Genomic DNA, 21,848 nt, shown 5'->3' with positions numbered 1-21,848 from the left:
ATATTGATTTTATTTATAGGATACATGAGGAGGTATATTATTGACTTATGCTTTAAAATTCAATGGGCTAAACTTAATTTTGTTATAGGCTTTGGCCCAGCCCAATTGTTTTCACCATGGTATTGTGGAAACTATTTTTGCCCATTTGACAATTAATTTTAATAAAAGTCTAAAGGAAGTTTTGTTGGTGTGAAGCAAGTCAATGTGAATATGTACTCTCTTCGTTTCTATAAGGTTGTTTGCAATTTACAAGTACTATTCTAAAATCTGAATCAAAGGTCTGCCTACATACAACTTGAAACTTGAAAGTATACATTTAACTGATTGAAGAAAATAGGAAAATTTACGAATTGCAGCCATTTAAAGTTTATATTTTGCAAATTGCAGCCATTTAAATAAAAAATTGTAAATTGCGGCCCAAAAGTTCATATAAATTGTAAATTGCAGCCCGATTCAACTTTTTCATCGGTTTACAAGTTGAAAAATCGTTGATTAAGGTTTTAGGGGTCATTTAGGTCTTAGGGGTTCGAATTGAGCTCGGAATCAGCAAAAAAATAATGCAAGCATCTCGTTTTGCGTAACAAAAATGTATCAATTTGTGGGAAACTGTAAATATGAGACACGTTATTTTTTTGCTAATTCCGAGCTCAATTCGGGCCCCTAAGGGCTAAAATTACCCCTAAAATCTTAACCGAAGATTTTTTAGCATGTAAACCGATGAAAAAATTGGCTGCAATTTACAATTTATACGAATTTTTAGGCTGCAATTTGAAAAAGAAAATTTTAAATGGCTGCAATTTACAAAATCGAAGTTTAAATGATTGCAATTTGCAAATTTTCCAAGAAAATATGAAATACTAGTTAAGGCCCATGAAGTTATCCATATCCAAACTAGAACTCTAGCCCAAACTACATTAGTAGCTGAGCACCTAAACTTCTGTAGGAATTTGCACATTAGCAAAGACTACTACAATTTGATGGAATTGGAATCCATTATTATTATGAATCCCGTTTGTTGTCCTTGTGTGTTTCGTCTTAAAGGAATTATCTGCTTATCCCTACATCTATAATCTAATATATATATATAAATAAAGTAGGCATTTTTCGGGAGCATTTGGCGTGCCAGAAAAGGTATTATTTCGACCAATGAAAAATTAGATTAATAATTTATTTTAGAATTAAAAAATTTACTCGCCACCTAAGCAAAAGTGACGAATAGGATTTAAGAATTTTGACACATAGGTATTGAATAATTAAAATTTAAATTACTTTTTAAAAAACCAATAATTATCTTTTCTAAAAAAAAATAATAATTATCTTTTTTTACATGCAAATTTTTAATTGCAAATGTCTTTAATCTCTCTCTAGAAAATATTGTAAAAGTTTGGTTTTACGAATAGAATAGAGAATAATTTAAATTTAAATAAAAAAATCTAAGTAATATCTTTTTTACACATATGGATGCAAATTTTTGATGGAAAATACTACGTATATTTAATCCCTCCCTAACAAATATTATAAAAGTTCGATTTTAATAATGTACTCATCAAGACGAATAAAACTAAATCTTATATGACTGATTTCCCATAATTTTTAATAGTTAACCAGTTATAAATGAGACTTACATTTTAAACAGAGCGAGTATATTAAATAAACGCATAGGCAAAAGACTTATTTTGATCAATAAAAAATGAGATTTGTCATTTCTTTTTTGAATTAAAAATTTTAAATTGTCACATAAGCAAATTAGTGAATAAGGTTTGAAATTTTAAATTCAAGCGTCACGTAAAATAAATAAAACAACAAAAGATAACTTTAGTGTTAAAATTAAAATTATCTTATGATATTAGGAATTTTATCCATATATCTAATGAATGATCTTCATAAATATACAAAATTTTAATTAAATAAAATGATTTACTAGAACCGTGTATCGCACGAGCTTACATCTAGTATTATTAAAACTCATGGAGACAACATGCTAATGACATGTGTCACTCATATGCCACATATGCACTACATGGTATCCTATGTGTCATCCCTCTTCTCTCACCATATTAAATTGTATTAATGTTTAGTATCTTTAACAAAAACTCTTCATTGGCTTAACTTTAATGCTATATAATACAATAGTGTTTAATTTAAGAGGCCTATATATAACATTTTCCTTAATTTAATTGTAAAACTTTTCTTATTGACCTCTTATTACATTTTCAATTAGTTATTAATATTGTTCAACATTAACTCTTCTAATTTAATTTAATAAAACTTATAATTTATGATGATCTGGGGCATCGCCCGGGTCAATAACTAGTTTGAAAATAAGTGCAATACTCTAACTAATGCAACAGTCTAGTTAGTACATGTGCCAATGCATAACTTTGACTATCATATTTGCAATTATATTAGTATTGTAAGAAGTAGAAAAGTTAATCTAATGAAAATTTACATAAAGACTAATCCAACAACTTTTACCTCACAACATTTGTTTTTTTTATTTACAAAGAAATATAATATAATCAAAGTAATTATATGAATAGTGCAAAAGTCAAATTATTACGATTATTCTACAAAAAATGTAGTAGTATGAAACTTACTTCTATCGTCTTTATAAGCAGATTAAACTCTTTTAACACCAAAATAGATGGACAAGAATGCCCATCCCCATATTATGCAAAAATAGATTTTTGTAAGGAAGTGTAGCATTATTATTCATTTTTCATCTACAAAATTGATAACTTTTCTTAATGAGTAACATGGGATACCGAATACATATAGTTAGTGTTATTAACTCTTAGGAAAATTTGCAAATTGCAGCCATTTAAAGTTCGTATTTTGCAAATTGCAGCCTTTTAAATTTTTTTTTACAAATTGTAGCCCAAAAGTTCGTATAAATTGTAAATTGCAGCCCCATTCAATTTTTTCATCGGTTTACATGTTGAAAAATCTTCGGTTAAGGTTTTAAGGGTCATTTTAGCCCTTAAGGGCCCGAATTGAGTTCGGAATTAGCAAAAATTGTAGGAAACTGTAAATTTGAGACACTTACGTTATTTTTTTTTGCTAATTCCGAGCTCAATTCGGGCCCCTAAGGGCTAAAATGACCCCTAAAACTTTAACCGAAGATTTTTCAACATGTAAACCGATGAAAAAATTGAATCGGGCTGCAATTTACAATTTATACAAACTTTTGGACTGCAATTTGCAAAAAAGAATTTAAAAGGCTGCAATTTACAAAATACGAATTTTAAATGGCTGCAATTTGTAAATTTTCCTAACTCTTAAAATGGAAAGGAGTACAACTTTATCTTGTAACTCAAAACACTTTAAGGAAGATCCTTAGCCTTTTTTGAGACCAGAGAAGACGAACGCTGGAAATGGCTACTAAGTTGTGTCGAAATTTGAAGACAATAACCCCTGAACACTGTAGAGTGTAGACATGCAAACTAAAAAGGTTTATAACGATCAAATGTTTTTTTTTTTTCTTCGTTTCTATGTTTACTTTTAATAGCTAATTCTAACAATTTAATAATCTAATGATCATACGAAATTATGAAGTACTCCCTTTGTTTCGTAATAGAATGTCTCTTTTTCATTTTAGGTAAACCAAAATACAATCTCTCTTTTTATTTAAAGGTTTTATCTTTAGACATTAGGGTATACTTCCTTTTTAGTATTAAGCTGGGTATTTATCGACAATTCACGAGTAAATCGATGTAATAAATGTTTATTTATTGTCAATTCTTTCTATTTTTAGCTCTTTATATGCAACCCTTAGGGTTGTATATATCTTTTTCGTTCCTAGACATTATTACCCTCTTTTTGATGAGTTTTTATCTTTTCTATTTTTTTTTGTACTTTTAACATCAATTTCCAACACTTTATCTCTCTATCTCTTCAATATTCTCAACCACATAGTACTTTTTCTTTCTCTCTATCTCTCTGACCCTGCATGCATATATGTACTTCTAATCATTAGTTTTAAGGAATTTACAACTTTTTAAATTGCCGCATAAAAACTAAAATTTCAAAGAAATATTGTATTATGAGACAAATGTGTAATAGTTATAACATCTTGTAAGGTGTGACATATTAATGGAACAATTAAAAAGTATTTTTCAGTAAAGTGATTTACAGGGTTACACCATTTGTACTGTTCTTAAATATCACTTACTCGTAGTAAAACTTATCAATGTACAACTTTATTAATGATCTATCTATTAATATTATGTTAAAATTTATAAACATTTAAAAAGTTGATATTATGATAATATCTCTCAAAAGCTTTGATATCATGATATCATAAATGATTATTGTATGATTGATTTTCTTTGATATTATTCTCTGTAATCGTGAATGTGTATTTTATATGTATCTCAAAAATCTCAAGTATATCTTAGTGATTCCATAATTCTTTTAACATTCTTAGTAACACCTAACACTATAAACAATCCATTATTTCAAACTTTGCAACATTCCCATTCTCATAACATTATCAAAGACTACTATTTCAATCTAAATTATACTACTATAAATAAGAAAAAGTTCTATTTTTCTCACCATCATCTTGGATCCTCCCCAAATCTTATTCATAATAAAATATAAATAATCATGCGATGGTGTTACTTGTAAATCTATACTGTTAGTAGTTTTCCAAGGCAGAAGTCATCTTTTACAGGAAGAAATCTCTCACATCTTGACAAATAACCCTACTTCTCAGAATTTCACTAAATTTATTTATAGATGTATCTAACATTCCATAACAACTAGAAAAAGGTAATTATTTTTTTAAATTTCTAGAGTAGCTAATTACTATCCTCTTCATCATCTCATAAAGTTGTTAATACTTTGAAAATGTAAACGTACAAATGAACCATAAATTTATCACTTTCTTAATCCCATTTACTACTACTTGTACATAAAAGTACTTATCTAGGCCCGTCTTTACTCTTTAGACATGTTTTTTCTCACACACAGAACAGGGCCCCCAAAAATCAAGGGCGCATAATTTTTTAAAAAAGAATCATAACCTTATATATTCACCTTCTTCCCCGACTTCCTATAAAATACCACCATTTTCAAACTAAAACCTAAAAATTCATCCTAAATCTTCGACTTTGCCTTTTTATTTCCAAAACAAAATTAAATTGATTATGAAATTATAAAAAAGGATTTTGCTTAAAAATATATTAGAAGGATGACACTTTTTAAATAAAAAGTTTTTGTTTGTTGTTTTATGGAATTACAATTAAACTTAGTAATATGAATATTTTAACTCTATAATAATTTGTAGTACTGTACTAAAAAAAATAAAGCATTTTTATAATTATAATTTATATTGAAGGGTCCAATTTTAATAGTTAGAACAGGGCCACCAAATTTTCGGAGACGGCCCTGTACTTATGCATTATACGTAGCTATGCAAATATCATATAGTTTTCACTTAAAAAATTCCAAAATTTGAGGTGTAGTTAGTTACCTCAACATGTAATAATTATCGGTTATTCTTGTAAAGAACACCGTCTTAAAATCTACTGTAAAAATTAGTACTCACCACTACTTTGTTAAACACTGATATACTCAAACATAAATAACAAATATTTTGACATACTCAAAATACTAAGATCTACTTTGATGTAACCGTATGTAGTAGAACACAATACACCCTTAAATAACAAATATTTCGCACTACATATATTTTAATTCCCATACATGTTTGGGGCTTATATAGAAGTATAGAACCACAAAGACTTGAATGTAGTCAAGATTAAATGGAGGTCTCGATCAGGTATATATCTCAAGACACGCACGATACCCCTCCCGTATATTTACCAATTACACAAACAAATATTAATCCGTACTTAGTACATGTAAAGCATATTTGAACAAGCTAAGAAAGAAGGGAAAACAACCGCCCCACGAAAGCAAATGCAAAGGCTCTAAACACAAAACAAGACAAAGGGCACGCAAGACAAAACCAACCCAAATGGTTTGATGATAACTTCTAAAAAGGAATTAATTGAATACAACTTTGAGTTATATTGAAACTTACATTTGTTTTGGAACTCTCTCCATTTTGTGTTTTGTGTTTGTCTCTCTCTTGTTTGGCTTGTCCCCTTGCAATACCTAACCAACTTCTCCTACATTCCCTATTTCATGGATTTTTGTATTCTTTCTATATATATACACCCCCTTATTATATCTACACAATATGTATTCTCATTTCCTAAACAAAACATAAACAACTATCTAGTTAAAATGAATAACAAACTTGTTCTTAAGATAACTATCTTTTTGTGCTTTTTCTACTCTCTTTTGCTCAAACCTTGTACTTCTTTCCAACTTCATGGTGTTCATCCTTCTTTCACTTCACTTCCTAGGAAGCTCAACGCCGTGGAAAAGGTACGTACAAAGGTTATTGCATTGCATACATATACTCAATATGTACATCTTATTATCACTTATTACATACAAGCTAATATAAGGGCGTATGCCTTTGCTACTTCGTTAGTCATTGTGGCTCCCTAAACATCAAAATAACTCTACTGCACCTAGAATGAAATTAAATTGTTACAAGTCTTAGGACGAATATCAATATATTTGACGTTGAGTATTATTTTGAATATTATACAATTTGCTCATGTATGTACTAATGTACATCAATAATAATCTATCCATCAATTTTAATAACTCCGTATTTGAAAGTTTTTCTTTGTCATTTTTTTCTTCTTGGTGTAAAATTTCCAATGGAATATTTATTCTTTGCGTTAATTTTTGCCATATGTATGACCTTTTTTTTCATTTTCAATAAGCAGGTTACTAAGACTAGTAAACATGTTGAGTCACATATGAAGGCAAAGAATGAAATTCTAGGTACGTGCGATTTTATTTTTTATTTTTTTTCTTTTTTACATCAAAATTATTGCTGCAAAACTTTTAACATTATTGTTTAAATTCTCTGATCAAGTAGTCTGAAATGTAATGTCATACTTCGTACGTAGTAAATATATTGTAAAAAAATTAAGGTAATGTAGCAAAATTTATACGAGTATATTCATATTATCATATAATATATAAAAGTATTTCTTTGTTTTTTTTTTTTTGACAAAGAAGTATTTCTTTGTTAATTACATTAATACTTCGAATTATAGTTTACCTAGAGAGTGAAAATGATCAATGAAGATATTTATATTAAAACTAAATCTGTTATATGGATAAGCATATCATGCATTTTCTTGAACGATAGATAGATAGTGATGATTAATAAGATTGAGTAGCATATAAATGAACTACGTACTCAATATAAACTACAAATCTACAATGGCACATGGTTCTTTGTACCAAAACATATCCAATTAAATCGTTCTATATTATACATATATAATCTGCAACCGTGTTATTTTTGAATCGTTTCAATTTCTTTTACGGGTAATCAAACTTTGTAATAAAAGCAATGATATCTTAGGGGCTGTGAGAGAGTTGTATATAAATCTTCCGCATACTTTATAGCCAAGTTGAAGAAGCAATTAAATAGGTCGTCCGAGGTGGTTTTATTTCCACCTTGTACTTACTTAACTAATTAATTATAAGTACTATGTAGCCTTTTTTTTTTCTCTCCTACAAATAGACATCACATCTGTTTCAAAATCTCCCAAAAGGGTGGTAGTTACTCCTACTTTTCTGGCTATTCATCATGCAATATAATACATCAATATTCAATACTTGTATAAAATTAATTTGACTTTTAATATAGTGCTTGATAAAACTTGATTTTAGGCCAACCTATATCATATTATTAGCAAAAACCCTTTTTTGTCGAGTTAATGGAAGTTTTCACTTATTTAGTTACAATAAAATAAAATAAAAGAAATTTGATTATATTTTATATTCAAAAAGTGGCACAACGCTTTACACAAATGCGTTTATGCGCATGCAAATAAGTATATCGATTAATGAACGTTAAATTATTATTTTTTTCTCTAACACGTACTTGTGTGTCCACTTAAACTTGTGTTCAAACATTATATATTGGAAATAGACGATTATTTTTTTTCTTCATTTTAGTATGGCAACTAGAAATTATTATATGTAGTACGTACTCTCTCTGTCCGTTTATTAGAGTCCTATTTCTTTTTATTATGTGAGTAATAAATATTTAAAATGAGTTTCTAATAAAAGGACGGAGGGATGGAGTAGTATTTAGCAATGAGGTACGGTTTTTTTGTAGTTAGAAGCATATACTATCATGTAACTATTAAGTGATCTTATGATTAAATATGTCATTTTCCTAACTTTCAGGTGAGTTGCAAAAGAAAGATGTAAATATGATGCAAATAACAGGAGATAAATGGAGAGAATGGGAAGAAGTTCATGACCCAACCGAGTTATTCACCATGGATTATCGGAGAGTCCGAAGAAGACGACCCATTCACAATAAATCCCTTCATCCATAAAACATGGCTAATTTTACGTTTGCATAATTTAGGGGAATTAACAAAAAAAAAAAAAAAAAACTTAGACCAATATTTATTTTAATTAATATTAGGTCACAATTTTGGTAGAAGAAAAAACTATTGTAATTAGCAAAATAGGGGAGCTTGTCTTCGTAAAGCTTAGGTTAGAGCCGGCATTTTGGAAGATTAACTATATATATATGTTTACTATGTAATTCTATGTCGTTTAACTTTTCAGTACTAATAATATTATAATTAATTTTTTAATTAGATGGTCTTAATCAACTTTATCATACGAATTAGTACTTTGTATAATCTTCCATAATGTATTATGTACATGTCAAAGTAGTCAAAGTCTTGGAATAAATAAAAATCGGAACTTTATAGTAATGAATACTTACTTCCAATTAACGATATTTCAATTAATCATGTCATTGTTAGTTAATTAACAGTTGTAGTTGTACGTTTGATCAAGGGAAATGGTTTTCGCACCACTTGGCCTGGTTTATTAGAATTCGGGTTGGTTTTATATATGTTAGTATTGTATATTTATCAAGTTTATCTGGTTAAGAGTTTTAGACAAGTTAGGTCTCTTATATTGTGTATATATATTTATCGTAATCATCAATGCAAGACTAAGTCGTTTTCTCCTATTGTTCTTGAATTTAACATGGTTTGATAGCCACACAACCCAAGTACCAATTGAGAAATTAAAGGAGTTAATTAAGTTTTTTGAAAGAAACTATTACGTAGTCCTAGAACTTAAAAGGAAAAAAGGATAATATTATAAACACAAAAGCTAATAAACGCCCCAGGGGCGACGTCGGGCTATCCAAACAAGGAGGAGGAGAGTTTGATCCGCAAGCAATTCCAAAATAAGTTCTGTATAAAAAGTAATTGGTGATCGTAAGATTAGAGTTGAACCATTAAGCATCTTGTCGAGGTAAATCCTTATCCAGGCCAACCGTGATTAAATACCTAGTTTAGAAGAGACTAGTAACCTGAGCTCTAAGAGCACCCACAATGGTGGAGTGGCTCGCTACTTTCTCTTCCCTACTTTTCTCCCTCCACATCATATTCCACTATCTTGAGTCACTCTCTTAAGTCACTCCCTTATTTTTCCTACAATGGTGAGTAACCCCACTACTCTCTCTCATACTTTTATCAATACCCCCACCATGATTTATTAGTGCCGTTTTAATTCACAATATGACAAAAAAAATTGAAAAGATGAGCTGAGCTTCACGTGGGCCGAGGCGTCAGGTGACCCGCCAGAGAGGGCATCCCCAACCTATGGGTTACCCATGAGTCACCTCCTACAATGGTGAGATAGCTCAAATGGAGGAGAGAGGGAGAGTTGTGGGGAGGGTGCTCCCCACCATTGTGAGTGCTCTAATACCATGCTAAAGTTTGAGATAATACGAAATGGGCTGGGTCTGGGCAACCCAAACGAGGATGAAGAGAGTTTGGTCCACACACAAGCCTAAAAAAGTTCTATACTAAAACCAATTATAGTAGGAGTAACTCATCTACTTTATAAAGTGGGTTCAACTCTACCCTTTCTCCAATGTGTAGCACTCACAAGTAGGTTTACAATGAGTTTCAACAAACATTAATTACATCGATCTTTTGACATGCACTTCCAAATTAATACCACTTTAGAAAATATTTTAAATGCTTCTCTAACGCTTCGAAGGACAGGCAAAAAGCGTTCGCTTCCAAGATCCTATTAAAAATAAAATAATTTAGATAAGAACATTTTTCATATGAATTCAACATGTGTCCATCAATAATATCAACATTACCAGTTTTAATAATAGTTACAGTGTAAAACAAATATCTTTGATTTTAGTATTTTACCATCAATTGTACAGTATAAATAAGTGTAAAATTATCATGCATTGAGTCATACAAACCTATATGCCGCAGGCCTCGTGTTCAAGTGAGTCATGTTAGAAAGAGTCCTTTTGGACTTGCTCAGTCGCAAACCCGCACCAATAGGAGTATTTAGCAACAGAACTCAGTTGTCAACGATATAACCCCAAAACTAAAACTCCTTAAACCTTCAACCTTGCAATGTCACTCTCTCTCCTATTCAAACCCAAATTCATCCCAATCTCTCTCCGCTTCCTTCCCGCCATTTCAATCACCTTCTTCTCCACTCTCTGTAATCGCAAACCCCATTTCAATTACCCTTCAATTGACCCACCATTTCCAAAGAAACTCCCATTCAAAGTCACTGTTCATGGCCGCTCTTGGAACGATCCTTACCACTGGATGTCCAACATCAACGACCCAGATTTCGTCAATTTTCTCTCTCAAGAGAACTCTTATGCTGAAGCTTTCATGGCTGATACTAGGGTTTTTCAAAGGAAGCTTTTCTCTGAGATGTGTAGTCGGATTCCCGCCAAAATTTCTACTCCTCCTGAACGTTGGGGCCCTTGGTTCGTTGTTTTCTCGATTACCCTTTTCGATTTTCTTGTTTTTGAAGATTCCCTTTTGGTTAATTTGTGTTTGGTGATTGTTTTGATAATTTGGTATTGAATTATGTTCATAAGCTTTGTTTGTTTGTTTCAGTTGTTTGATTCTATGTGGTTTGGTATAATGGGTAGTTGGGTATTGTACTGTCTTCATTTTATTTTATTATGTTTGGCATTCGTTTCGGGTATAATTGCAGGTCAATTAAGGAGGGAAGTGGAATTACTTGATGTAATTGATTGCTTATGTAGTTTGAGTAGTTTTGTTAGAGGTAATTGTATAATGGTAAATTGGTTTGTTTGTATAAATTGTTTTTGTATTTGATGATCAGCATACAGCTCTATGATTGTTCAATGTGGAACATTACATTGTGCATTTAACCAAATGGTCAAGTTCTAATAATTGAGTATGTGGTCTTTGAATGTTTGGTTTAAAATTTTCTTCTCTTGTATTCCGACTTTCTGAGCCCTTCTACATTCAAATTGGGGACTTAGTCTTGGTATGAGAAATGAAAAGCTATAGCTTAGATTGGGCAGCTTGCCCAACACCAAAGGTAATGGCAATGGATGGTTTTTCGTGATGCTAATAGACTTAGTGGTTTTACATTTAAGTAACTTTGTAAGCGGAATTTTGGGCAGCTTGCTCATTCCCAAGCATGGGAGCAGATTTCATCTTTCCTGTACTCTGTCTCAACTGTATGGAATATGGTTATATAATTTGTACCAGTATTATAATTCTCCGTTTTCCAGTTCAATTTAATGGCTATTTTATATATGGTATTTTTTTTTCCATCCATTACCTTCCATATAACACTCATTAACAGAATTTTAACTCTATAAATATTTCAAGTTACTTACTTCTTTTAACTCTAGTGATTAATCTAGACATTATAGCGAGTGGAGTCTAATAGCGAACAATTAAGGGTCAAAGTAGGTTATTTACGATTGATAATGTAATATAAGGTAGCAAGTATTATAACAGTATCAACTTGCGATAAAGTGTTATGTAAAATGTTTTGTGTTTGTTTGGGGTCCTAGGTGTGTTTATATTCCCTACTTGAAACATTCTCCTGTCTGAAAGAAGCTTTCAGACTATTCCATCATGGGTTTTCTAGCACTATTGGCGCCTGAAATATTGTTTGCATCTTCTATTTATTGCTAATTTGCTACAATGATTCAATGAGCATCGTCTTGTCATGAAATGTGTGGCTTAACGAATCGGAGGTGAAGTCTGTATACAACACTGTAGCCCATTGGAGTTCATTAGTATAAATGTGATTTTACCTATTAGTTACATTTTTCTGGGAGAACATGTGCTTGAGAGTGTATGAGTGATCAAAGAAGTTTTATTTTACCTCTCACCTGATAGCATGACATCACTCGAAATATTGTTGTCTTGTTGGTACATTTTTCAGCTATTAAGTATCTGTATAAAGATCAAATGAAAAATTACTTCAATACCCTAATGTCTGATTATTGTGCTGTTATTCCCAGGCTCTACTACCAACACATTCCAGAAGGGAAAGAATACCCTATTTTGTGTAGAAGACTAGATACAGAAGAATCTACAGGTCTAGGAAGCTTATTTAGTATCATAAAACAAGGATTTAAAAGGGAGGAGATTTTGCTTGATTGGAATGAGATTGCGAAAAAATATGGTAAGCTCTTACGTATCTAGTTTCAAGCACAGAAACCTAGTAAAAGTGAACACCCCCCCCCCCTCTCTGCACACACCACACAAAAAGAAAAGCAAAAGGGGAATAATATTGAACTTGACGTACTGGTTAGCTTGGTGTCATATAAAAAGAAGAGCTGCATTGAAGTTGTTTATTATTATGAAATTACAAGTCGTGATCATTTTATATGCTAAAGGTTGAACTGTTGTTAATTTTATTGGGTCTGATGCTTGTTGAGGTTATTGTAATTGATGTTCAGTCGGCTAGAGTGCTTGCTAAGTGACCGAGATAACAGTGAAAGCAAAATTTTTGAAATAAAGTTGTGATGCTAGTGAAGGCCCTTATAATTTATGTTAGGATAGACAGAATGATACGTGACTCTATTAACAATTAGCTTTGAAGCTCGTAAATGTCACTAAATGAGGATGATACCTAGTTTATGGTATACTAGTTTTTCATTGGTATACTTCATTGAAGCTTATGCCTTTAGTATAAACTAGTTATTCATCAGTATACTTCCTCCGTTCTTTTTAAATTGCAAAGTTGGGAGTTTCACACTTGCCAATGCACATTTTAATTTTTAATAACATATCAGTAACAATTATGAATGATTAATATTATGATGTATTTACTATGACAGATCTAACAAGATCCCACATGACTATGTTTTCCCTCAAGTATAAATCGGTAAAGATGGTCAAAGGAGAGTGTGTGAATAGTGTCAAATTCCAATTATTGCTTATAAACCTGAACCGAGGATGTTTATATTAGAGAAAATTACATTTTCTAAACTTTTATATACTACGTAAAAAATTTAAGGTTATTATTGACCTCCACAATTAATAATCTGAACCAGTGAGCTGCTCCTCTTGAGCATGATCTGTTAAGTGCCTCATGGCTCCCTGCAGGCAATCACTTATTCGCCTCTGGCTCACTTCTGTATAAACCTTCCCAAGTGAGATATCTCATTTCCAGTTGTCAAGTTTCTAGCAGAAACCTTGAAAGTTGGGTAGCTTTCTACCATGATTGAATTACAAGTAAAATATTCCTAGTGGGAAGGAAGTGCATGTGTTTGTTGCTTCTGCATGGCAAAAGCAAAACACAATTTTCAAATTAGGACTGCTATTTTTTTTTTCTTAATAATATAATTATTTATTGCTGTATGCTATGGCTCATGTTGATTTGGTGGTTCCTTTATTTCTGCTGTTGTTGTTCTGTTTGTCATGTTTCCTGTGCTGGATTTTTCTCTCATCTATGGCGTCATTAACTTCAAGGGGTTCTGTGTTTCATTAAAATACTAGTTCATTTCATTCTTCAGGTTATGTTCATGTGGGTGCTTGTCGGGTCTCACCTGACCACAACTTTCTGGCATATACTCTTGATAAAAATGGCTCTGAGCAATTCACCCTTCAGGTGAAAGACTTGAGATATGGTCATATCATCTCAAGTGTTAAAGCTGATGCAGTTGTTAGCCTGGCATGGGCTCAAGACGGATCTGCTCTGTTCTATACCGTTGCTGATGATAACCAGAGACCATACAGGTAAGTTCCTCCCATCCTTTTTTACATTTGTTCAGTTCTGGATTGCTGGATTGTTTTCACCCTCATTTTCCAGGGTATTTTGTACATATTTGGGGTCAAATGAAGAAAAAATAGTATTTACAGAGAGAGATTCTAGGTTTTGTGTGGATATTACTTGTTCAAAGGATGGCAAGTTTGTTACAATAAACTCTAACTCAAGGTCTTCTTCAGAGGTGTGATGGAATCCATGTATGCTCATTTCTTTTCTGATGTCTGAATTCTATTATGCACCCTAATTTGGAACATCTTCTGTTTTAAAGGTCTATGTCATTGATGCAGCAAATCCATTTGATAGTCTCCACAGAGTGCATAAACGTGTCCATGGTGTGCAGTATTTTTTGGAACATCACCGTGGTTTTTTCTATGTTCTTACAAATCATCCTTCAGTAGAGGTTGAGAAGCTACATTGTGGAAACTTTTATCTTGGTATCTGCAGAGTTGAAGATATAAATTCTGCTGATTGGCAGGTCATTCTCTAGCCTTACACTATCAAAGCTTTCTTTTTCAAAGAACGCCTGGCTTATTTCCTTGTAAAATATATAGTCAATAGTCCTATAAAGTTGCTTGTCCCACTGACCTATAACTATAACTAACCAGGATATGAAAATGGATGTTTGTTACTGAAATCCAAAAGGGGCACAGAGGAATCTTCTAAGCAACATATTGTTTATGATAGATTATTATTATTAAACAAAACCTATATTGCCAAAAAAAAAAATAAAGGTTACAATATAGGTTGCAGGATCCAAACTTTTCAGAATATATTGCCGTTTCTTTTCAGAATATATTGCCGTTTCTTTTCAGAATATATTGCCCTATATAGTGATTGATGTGCCTTTCTTTTCAGAATATTATACTGCCCAAAAAGGGAACCAGCTTGCAGGATATGGACGTTTTTGATAAGAATTTGGTCCTTTATTATGACAAGGAGGGCTCTTCTATGATTTGTTCTGTTAATCTGCCTATTGATGTCAACAACAAGGTACTAGATATGCCAAACATGCATGCACAACGAAATCGCTTATTGCAATTTGGGATAAATTTATAAATTAGCTTCTTGGGGGCCCAAAGACATTTTCAAATATTGCATATCATGTCCTAGATTGTAAATTTAATTTTCCTTCCATTAACATTTGAATGTAATTTAGCCAAAATAATATCGTAAATCGGTGCATTAGTTAAATCATATCCATTGACCAAATTTAAGTACCCCGAGTTCTCAACAGCTTCACATAATGTCATCATTTTCTCTCTACTATCTCGTTTGTAGTCTTTTGAATCTTTTATGGAAGACAATTTTATAGTATAATGGAATAAAGAACAAATTCTTTAACAATTTTACATTGGTCAAAAATCCTGGAAGGTGTGGTAAGAAGCTTGAGGAGAACCTTGGTTTACCTTGACCCTTCAATTGCTTCAGCTTTGTTTGTACTTAGAACCATGTTCATTTAGGGTAAGGTAAACCATTATGGCTTTTCACCTCTAAGAGTGAAAGGGAGCATTAGGTTAGGCTTTGACCTTCCTGTATGGTATTAGGAGATAGGATTGAGGACTCAAGCAATACTTCTCTATGCAATTCCATGCTCTGTTTGATTAGGAGTCAACAATAATATAGTTTGGAGACTGATTAATCTATAATTTATTTATAGAGATCATAGAGAATGAGCTTAGATTAATTCATAAAATTGCCAGTCAGTCAATAGGCCATTAATATTATCCCCCCTTTCATATATATTTTGTTCATTTTTAGGCTCTGATAAGGATCTCAGTCGATATTCTGACCTAGTTTTGTATATTATTTGCTAAACCTTGGCTAGAGCATTTTGTATGCTCCTTCTCCCTTAAAGTGTGTAATTTTTAGCACTGGATCTTTTGACTAAACTCCATATTTTTAATATGAATTCATTTCTTTGGTTAACATCACTTATTTCTTTTTCGATTGTCAAATTGGCATCTTATGATGCGCTATAATGAATTAATGACTATACTGTTTCACACCTCTTTTTAGTTAACCTCTTGTCAATTTATCTATTCCCATGCTTTGCTGTCACTCCTCAGCCCTCATATGGGCTTAGTCTTGTTGATACACACGGCATTTAATATGTATCACGGAGTGTATAATAGTTCATTTATGATCGCATCTTTGATTTTCAAATTAACATTCTTATCCATACATAAATCTTATATTAATATTTACAGTATGGGTTTTCCTCAGCGCATCGTGGAGATTGAAGATTTGAATCCTTGGACTTTCCCTATACCCTCTGAGCTGTGCACAATGGCCCCGGGATCAAACCATGACTACATGGCCTCAGTGTACCGCGTGCTTCTTTCCTCTCCTGTGGTATAGCCTCTGATTAACCTCAAAGGAAGGTCTTGCATTTTTGACTTATTTAATATTTTTTCTTATTTTACGCTAGTTTGATGTTATAGTACATATCATAGTACGAGAGAGAGAGAGAGGTACAACCAGCTTTACAATAGAAATTTCTGGAAAAACATGTAGTATTCATTCTTCTCTATCGAGTGCGCAATCCATATGACTACTTATCAGTGAATTTGTAATGGCTTCACTTTCCAATGCTCATGGAACTAATAAAGTGGTTTGCCTCTCCATTTATATCCAATGCAGTTTGTTTAATACATTCTGCTTCTCCATTTACTTGCAGATGCCTGATTTAGTAGTTGAATATGACTTATCTACACGTAGCTTTAATGTTGTTCACCAAGAAGAGGTGTCGTATGCTACTGAAAGTGCACTTGCCGACTCATCAAAATTTGGTATTGATGGTGAACCACTATCAAACATTAGAAATGATAAGTGCAAGCGACAAGAGGTAGAAAAATCACACAGCTGGAACGAATTTTCGGTGAATTATGCTTCCGAAATACATGAGGTCATTTCCCATGATGGTACCAAGATTCCTTTAACCATAGTATACTCAAAAGATATGCATCACAAGGGACAGTCTCCTGGGATCCTTGAAGCATATGGTGCATATGGCGAAGTCTTAGATAAAAGCTGGTCCTCAGATCGCCTCAGCTTACTTGACTGTGGATGGGTAGTAGCATTTGCTGATGTAAGGTTTGTTCATGTACTTGAGGTGTACTATTATACTATTATCTAAATATGGTGTCATTTTAGTCTAAATGAGTCTTGATTGGTAGCTTCAATGATAGATACTTATATAGTTATATTATAGTAGGTTCCCAGAATCACCCTCAACCCTCTATGCTGTGGCAGAAGGAGCACTGTGCTTTGGCTTCCTTCTCATTGAACCCTGAATCTCCTTGTGTGTAAAAACTGTGTTACATTCTGAATGTTGGTCATGGGTGACTTTCTAATATGACCAGGCTACTCTGGATTGTACATTGTTTAGTGCCTCACTATTTTGTAGATTTGGCATAATTGTCAAGTTAAATTATTGCAGAAAATATCTACGTTCTATTTGGTAGTGTCTCCCCCCCCCCCCCCCACTCCTTTTTACTGATTAAGAACTGAAGGCTAGATATTTTTTATGAGCAGGGGTGGAGGTGGTCCTGATCCTTCCTGGCATCAATATGGAAGTGGAGCTAATAAGATAAACTCTATATACGATCTTGTCTCATGTGGTAAGTATCTAGTCAATGAGGGCTATGCTACAAAAGGTAGGCTTGCTGCCATTGGAACTAGTGCCGGGTCTCTGCTTGTGGGTGCTGCTATCAATTTTCATCCTGATCTCTTTTGTGCTGTGATTTTAAAGGTACTGATTGTCATTTCTTCATCATTCCTATTGAGGTTATGTTTCCTCTGTTTTGTCAGATGTGTTTATAAAAAGTGAATTACTCAGAAGAAGCTCCTTGTGAAGTTAATAATTACAGCCAGCATGCATCTTGTTGTGGATGAAATTTTAGAGAGGTCTAGATTCACCTAGCTTTTAAGCTTTAGCCAGTGCAAACTAGTGGAGCATCTTCAAATAACTTGTAATAAAAGCTATAACTATGGTGAAATTAGTAGTATGATTTTATTTTGATTAAGGAGTATTGTAGTTGCAACACAAAATTTCCCTCTTGCCGTAGTCCTGCAGTTATTGAATCATAATACTGACTCTTCTGCTTGGGAATTAGGGGGTTTAATGGATTAAGGCAGCTATGTTTTCCAGGGTAGAACTTTGACCATTGTATTATCTCATCATTTGTGATAAGTTATTTTAAAAGACAAGACTATGGAATAAATTTTGATACAAATCTATTATAAGTAGTACAGTCTTTATAGTTATTGTCAATGTATTTTCAGGGGTGATTTGTACTACATCTATTTTTCTACTCACTTGCATTTTGTGTGGTCTCCAATGTAAATATTGGACTGTTAATATCTATAACTATATATTAGCTAAAATTATAATAGTTGATATTATGAAAATACACATTGAAATGAATCGAACAAGATCCCACACGATGTTTTTCATGCATACAAATCACAATGTATGGTCAAACTTTTTACTTTGATGACACTAAAAATAATGACTAAAACAAAAGAGGTACTATTATGAATCGGAGGATCATTTGAATTTTTTATTTACCTCGTGTTGGTTTGGTTCAATTAATTGCAAGAAGGATATAGGGTGAGCTAAAAGAGCTAAGACATCTGGATAGATCAAAGATTCATCTTTTGGGTTCATTTGTTTTGTTAAGCACTTTGTGGTATGAAGGGTCCAGACTTCCAGAGTGAGATTATGTAGGCTGACCAAGTAACCCCTAAGGATGGAGGTAGCTGTGTTCCTGTTAAAATAGCAATGGAAGAAACAGTACGTGACTTTTGCTGTGTTGATGGCTGATGGCAACATACTAGTTATCATGTTTACCGATTACTTTCATATGCTTCATAATCTGTTGCAATCTTTGGCTTTTTTGAATTTATTCTGCTAGATGTAGACAGACTACATTGCATCAAAGCTTTTTGACAAGCATATAATTCTAGAATTTGTACATCCAATATTGATCAAATTCTTTGCATATCAGGTTCCTTTCCTTGATGTATGCAACACATTGATGGATGACAGCTTGCCTCTAACCATATTGGATTATGATGAATTCGGAAATCCTAAAATTGAATCTCAATTCGAGAAAATTATGGAATACTCTCCTTATGACAATATAAATAAGGGACTTTGCTATCCTTCAATGCTTGTCACTGCAGCATTCAATGACTCAAGGTAAGTTTTATTGTCTCTTCCATCATATCGTGATTTTCTCCCTCCCAAAACATCAATCCATCCCCCCAAAACAGAAATACAGATAAGCATTGCTTAGTATTTTTTAATATGAGCACGTGACAAAGATATGACCAATGACTTTTTTTTAATTGACGGGACATGACCAGTGACTTTGGAGTACTGATTGATGTGTGATTGTGTTTATCTCAGGGTTGGAGTATGGGAAGCTGCAAAATGGGTGGCTAAAGTACGAGAAGAAACATGTACAAGCTGCTCTCGTGCTGTCATCTTGAAGACTGAAATGTATGGAGGACATTTTGGCGAAGGAGGCCGTTTTGGGCAATCTGAGGAAAAGGCTTATGAATATGCATTTCTGATTAAGGTTATGGGATTGCTAGATAACTCCAAACGTTAGGCTCGTGCTGGGGGAATTTGTTTTCAAGATCTATCCTTCCACGTGTTATCAGATACTTCTAAAAGTCCGGACTGTTGCCTATTGCCATGAGAACTTCTTTATGTTGTGGAGGTCGCCAACTGGTAATTATGCACTTGCATCTTTTACTATTACACTCTACTGGAAATAACTCTAAAAGCTGTGATATCATGTTTCCCTGTTTTCTTGTAGAAGCCTAAAGTCTGGCAAGTGTTTATTGAAGATGGTTGCTCTGTTAGTGTGGAAAGAAGAAATTCACGTTGAGAATTAATTTATGGAGCTCTATAAAAATGATCTCAATGATAGCGGGACTGCGGGAGCAAGCTTGCAGATCACACTTTACAGTATATGTTACAGGTTCACAGGTATACTGTTGTTTTGCTGATTCCGACTGTAAGAAACCAAGTTTCTGGTTTACACAATTACACTACAGCAATTTGTGCAAACTACTTGGCTTTTCAAGCGTTGTCCAAATCCTGATTCTAAGGACTTTGAAGATCATTTTGAAGGCGTTGACTGTGACTCCATGGTGATCAATATTCTTTTTTGTGAGAGTTGAATTTAAGCATTTGATTATCACTACAAAACTATGATAAGACTATAAGAGTGTATATTTTATTGACTCTGATTTTCAGTCCCTTGGCCGAAGTATTTTATGAGCTTTATTATTATACGTTTACTAGGGTAGCAAATGAGTACGATGTACGCAACATAAATAGTGATGTCCGGGGAGTGCTTTCGATTTGACCTTATATCACAAATTTAGGAATCATTAGTGAGGGAAAATACATAAACAAATATTTTTAAGGATACAAAGGTCCGCACCCTTTTTTAAGAGTTCATAAAAGAGAGCAATTAGGATTAATAAGGGTTAATAAGTAAAAAACATTTTAGAGGGTATAATTGTCCACACATTATTCATAAGAATTATTTGTTATCACATACTTTTAAAAAGGTAGGGATAATCCTTTTTGTTCTTCTCATTAAAAATTGAAAATAAGGGAATTTGAATTAAGAAAAGTGTTTTTTTGAATGAAAATAGTCCCAAAGAGGACTACAATTCATTAACTTCTAGCAAATTGTTCAAAATAAGCTTTACAAAAGGGTTTCTTGATATACGAGGAACTTTTTTTTTTTGTTTTGTTTTTTTTAACAAGAAACAAGCACATAAATTTAACTAGCCTTCTGGCTCGTGCAATGTACGGTTTATTAATAAGTATACAATATATATAATTATTTTTTTAATATATATTGGCATATGAATAGTTTATAGAGGAGAAAAAGAGGTGAAAATTAAATGCAATTGTAGTAGAAATTAAACTGGAGGAAAGTGAACCAAACAACCTTCAATTATTATACATGCATTGAATTAAAGTTTTTTTTTTGGGGTTTTTCTACATTATAACCCTCCAATTTTCCGTTTTCTACGATGTGCCCTCCCTTTTTGAGAAATCTACACTGTAACCTTAAAATACATTTAGTTTCTATACGATGTGTCCATTTTATAATATTTTTTTATCAATTTGCGTGTTGAAAATGGTTCCGTTGAAGGTTTTGGGGGTATTTTGGGCCTAAAGGAACCAAATTGAGCTCAGATTTAGCAAAATAATAACACAAATGCCCCGTTTTGAATATTAAAAAAGTCTCGATTTGCGTGTTTACGTATTTAATATGCAAAATAAGACATTTGTGTCATTTTTTTGTGAAATCTGAGCTCAATTTGGACCCTGTAGGACCAAAATACCCCCCAAAACCTTTAATGGAACCATTTCTAACACGCAAATCGATAAAAAATATAACTAACGGAATTTGTTAACGCCAAGATAACGACAAGGTTACCGTATAGAAGCTAAATGTATTTTAAGGTTACACTGTAGATTTCTCAAAAAGAGGGGGCACATCGTAGAAAACGGAAAGTTGGAGGGTTATAATGTAGAAAAACCCTTTTTTTTCATATGAGAAAAAGGGATTAAAAAAAATAAAGATTGAATGAGGTGACATGTGGCATTGGAGAAAAAACATAAAATGTACATGTGG

General features: G+C 32.6%; 2 protein-coding genes across 2 annotated transcripts; both read left to right on the top strand.

Annotated features, from left to right (window-relative positions):
- Nucleotides 1–6,227: 6,227 nt before the first annotated feature.
- LOC110695997 (probable root meristem growth factor 8) lies at nucleotides 6,228–8,681 on the top strand. The gene is made up of 3 exons (XM_021873290.1): nucleotides 6,228–6,399; nucleotides 6,813–6,870; nucleotides 8,296–8,681. The coding sequence occupies exons 1-3, from the start codon at nucleotides 6,256–6,258 to the stop codon at nucleotides 8,448–8,450; spliced, it is 357 nt and encodes a 118-aa protein (XP_021728982.1). The 5' UTR covers nucleotides 6,228–6,255; the 3' UTR covers nucleotides 8,451–8,681.
- A 1,791-nt stretch (nucleotides 8,682–10,472) lies between these two features.
- LOC110721384 (protease 2-like) lies at nucleotides 10,473–20,462 on the top strand. The gene is made up of 12 exons (XM_021900521.1): nucleotides 10,473–10,894; nucleotides 12,422–12,585; nucleotides 13,922–14,144; nucleotides 14,218–14,356; nucleotides 14,444–14,650; nucleotides 15,031–15,165; nucleotides 16,399–16,527; nucleotides 16,853–17,268; nucleotides 17,710–17,926; nucleotides 19,185–19,378; nucleotides 19,589–19,915; nucleotides 20,004–20,462. The coding sequence occupies exons 1-11, from the start codon at nucleotides 10,527–10,529 to the stop codon at nucleotides 19,791–19,793; spliced, it is 2,397 nt and encodes a 798-aa protein (XP_021756213.1). The 5' UTR covers nucleotides 10,473–10,526; the 3' UTR covers nucleotides 19,794–19,915; nucleotides 20,004–20,462.
- The last annotated feature ends 1,386 nt before the right edge of the window (nucleotides 20,463–21,848 follow it).

The sequence above is a fragment of the Chenopodium quinoa genome, unplaced genomic scaffold (genome assembly GCF_001683475.1).
Source record: "Chenopodium quinoa cultivar QQ74 unplaced genomic scaffold, ASM168347v1, whole genome shotgun sequence".
Taxonomy (NCBI): Eukaryota; Viridiplantae; Streptophyta; class Magnoliopsida; order Caryophyllales; family Amaranthaceae; genus Chenopodium; species Chenopodium quinoa.
Note: the sequence above shows the minus strand (reverse complement) of the source record. Positions and strands in the feature narration are given on the sequence as shown.

Coding starts and splice junctions, on each gene's coding strand:
- LOC110695997 (XM_021873290.1), top strand. CDS start 6,256: ATGAATAACAAACTTGTTCTTAAGATAACTATCTTTTTGTGCTTTTTC. Junction 6,400..6,812: donor AGCTCAACGCCGTGGAAAAG/GTACGTACAAAG, acceptor TTCAATAAGCAG/GTTACTAAGACTAGTAAACA. Junction 6,871..8,295: donor GGCAAAGAATGAAATTCTAG/GTACGTGCGATT, acceptor CCTAACTTTCAG/GTGAGTTGCAAAAGAAAGAT.
- LOC110721384 (XM_021900521.1), top strand. CDS start 10,527: ATGTCACTCTCTCTCCTATTCAAACCCAAATTCATCCCAATCTCTCTC. Junction 14,651..15,030: donor TAAATTCTGCTGATTGGCAG/GTCATTCTCTAG, acceptor CTTTCTTTTCAG/AATATTATACTGCCCAAAAA. Junction 17,269..17,709: donor GTAGCATTTGCTGATGTAAG/GTTTGTTCATGT, acceptor TTTTATGAGCAG/GGGTGGAGGTGGTCCTGATC.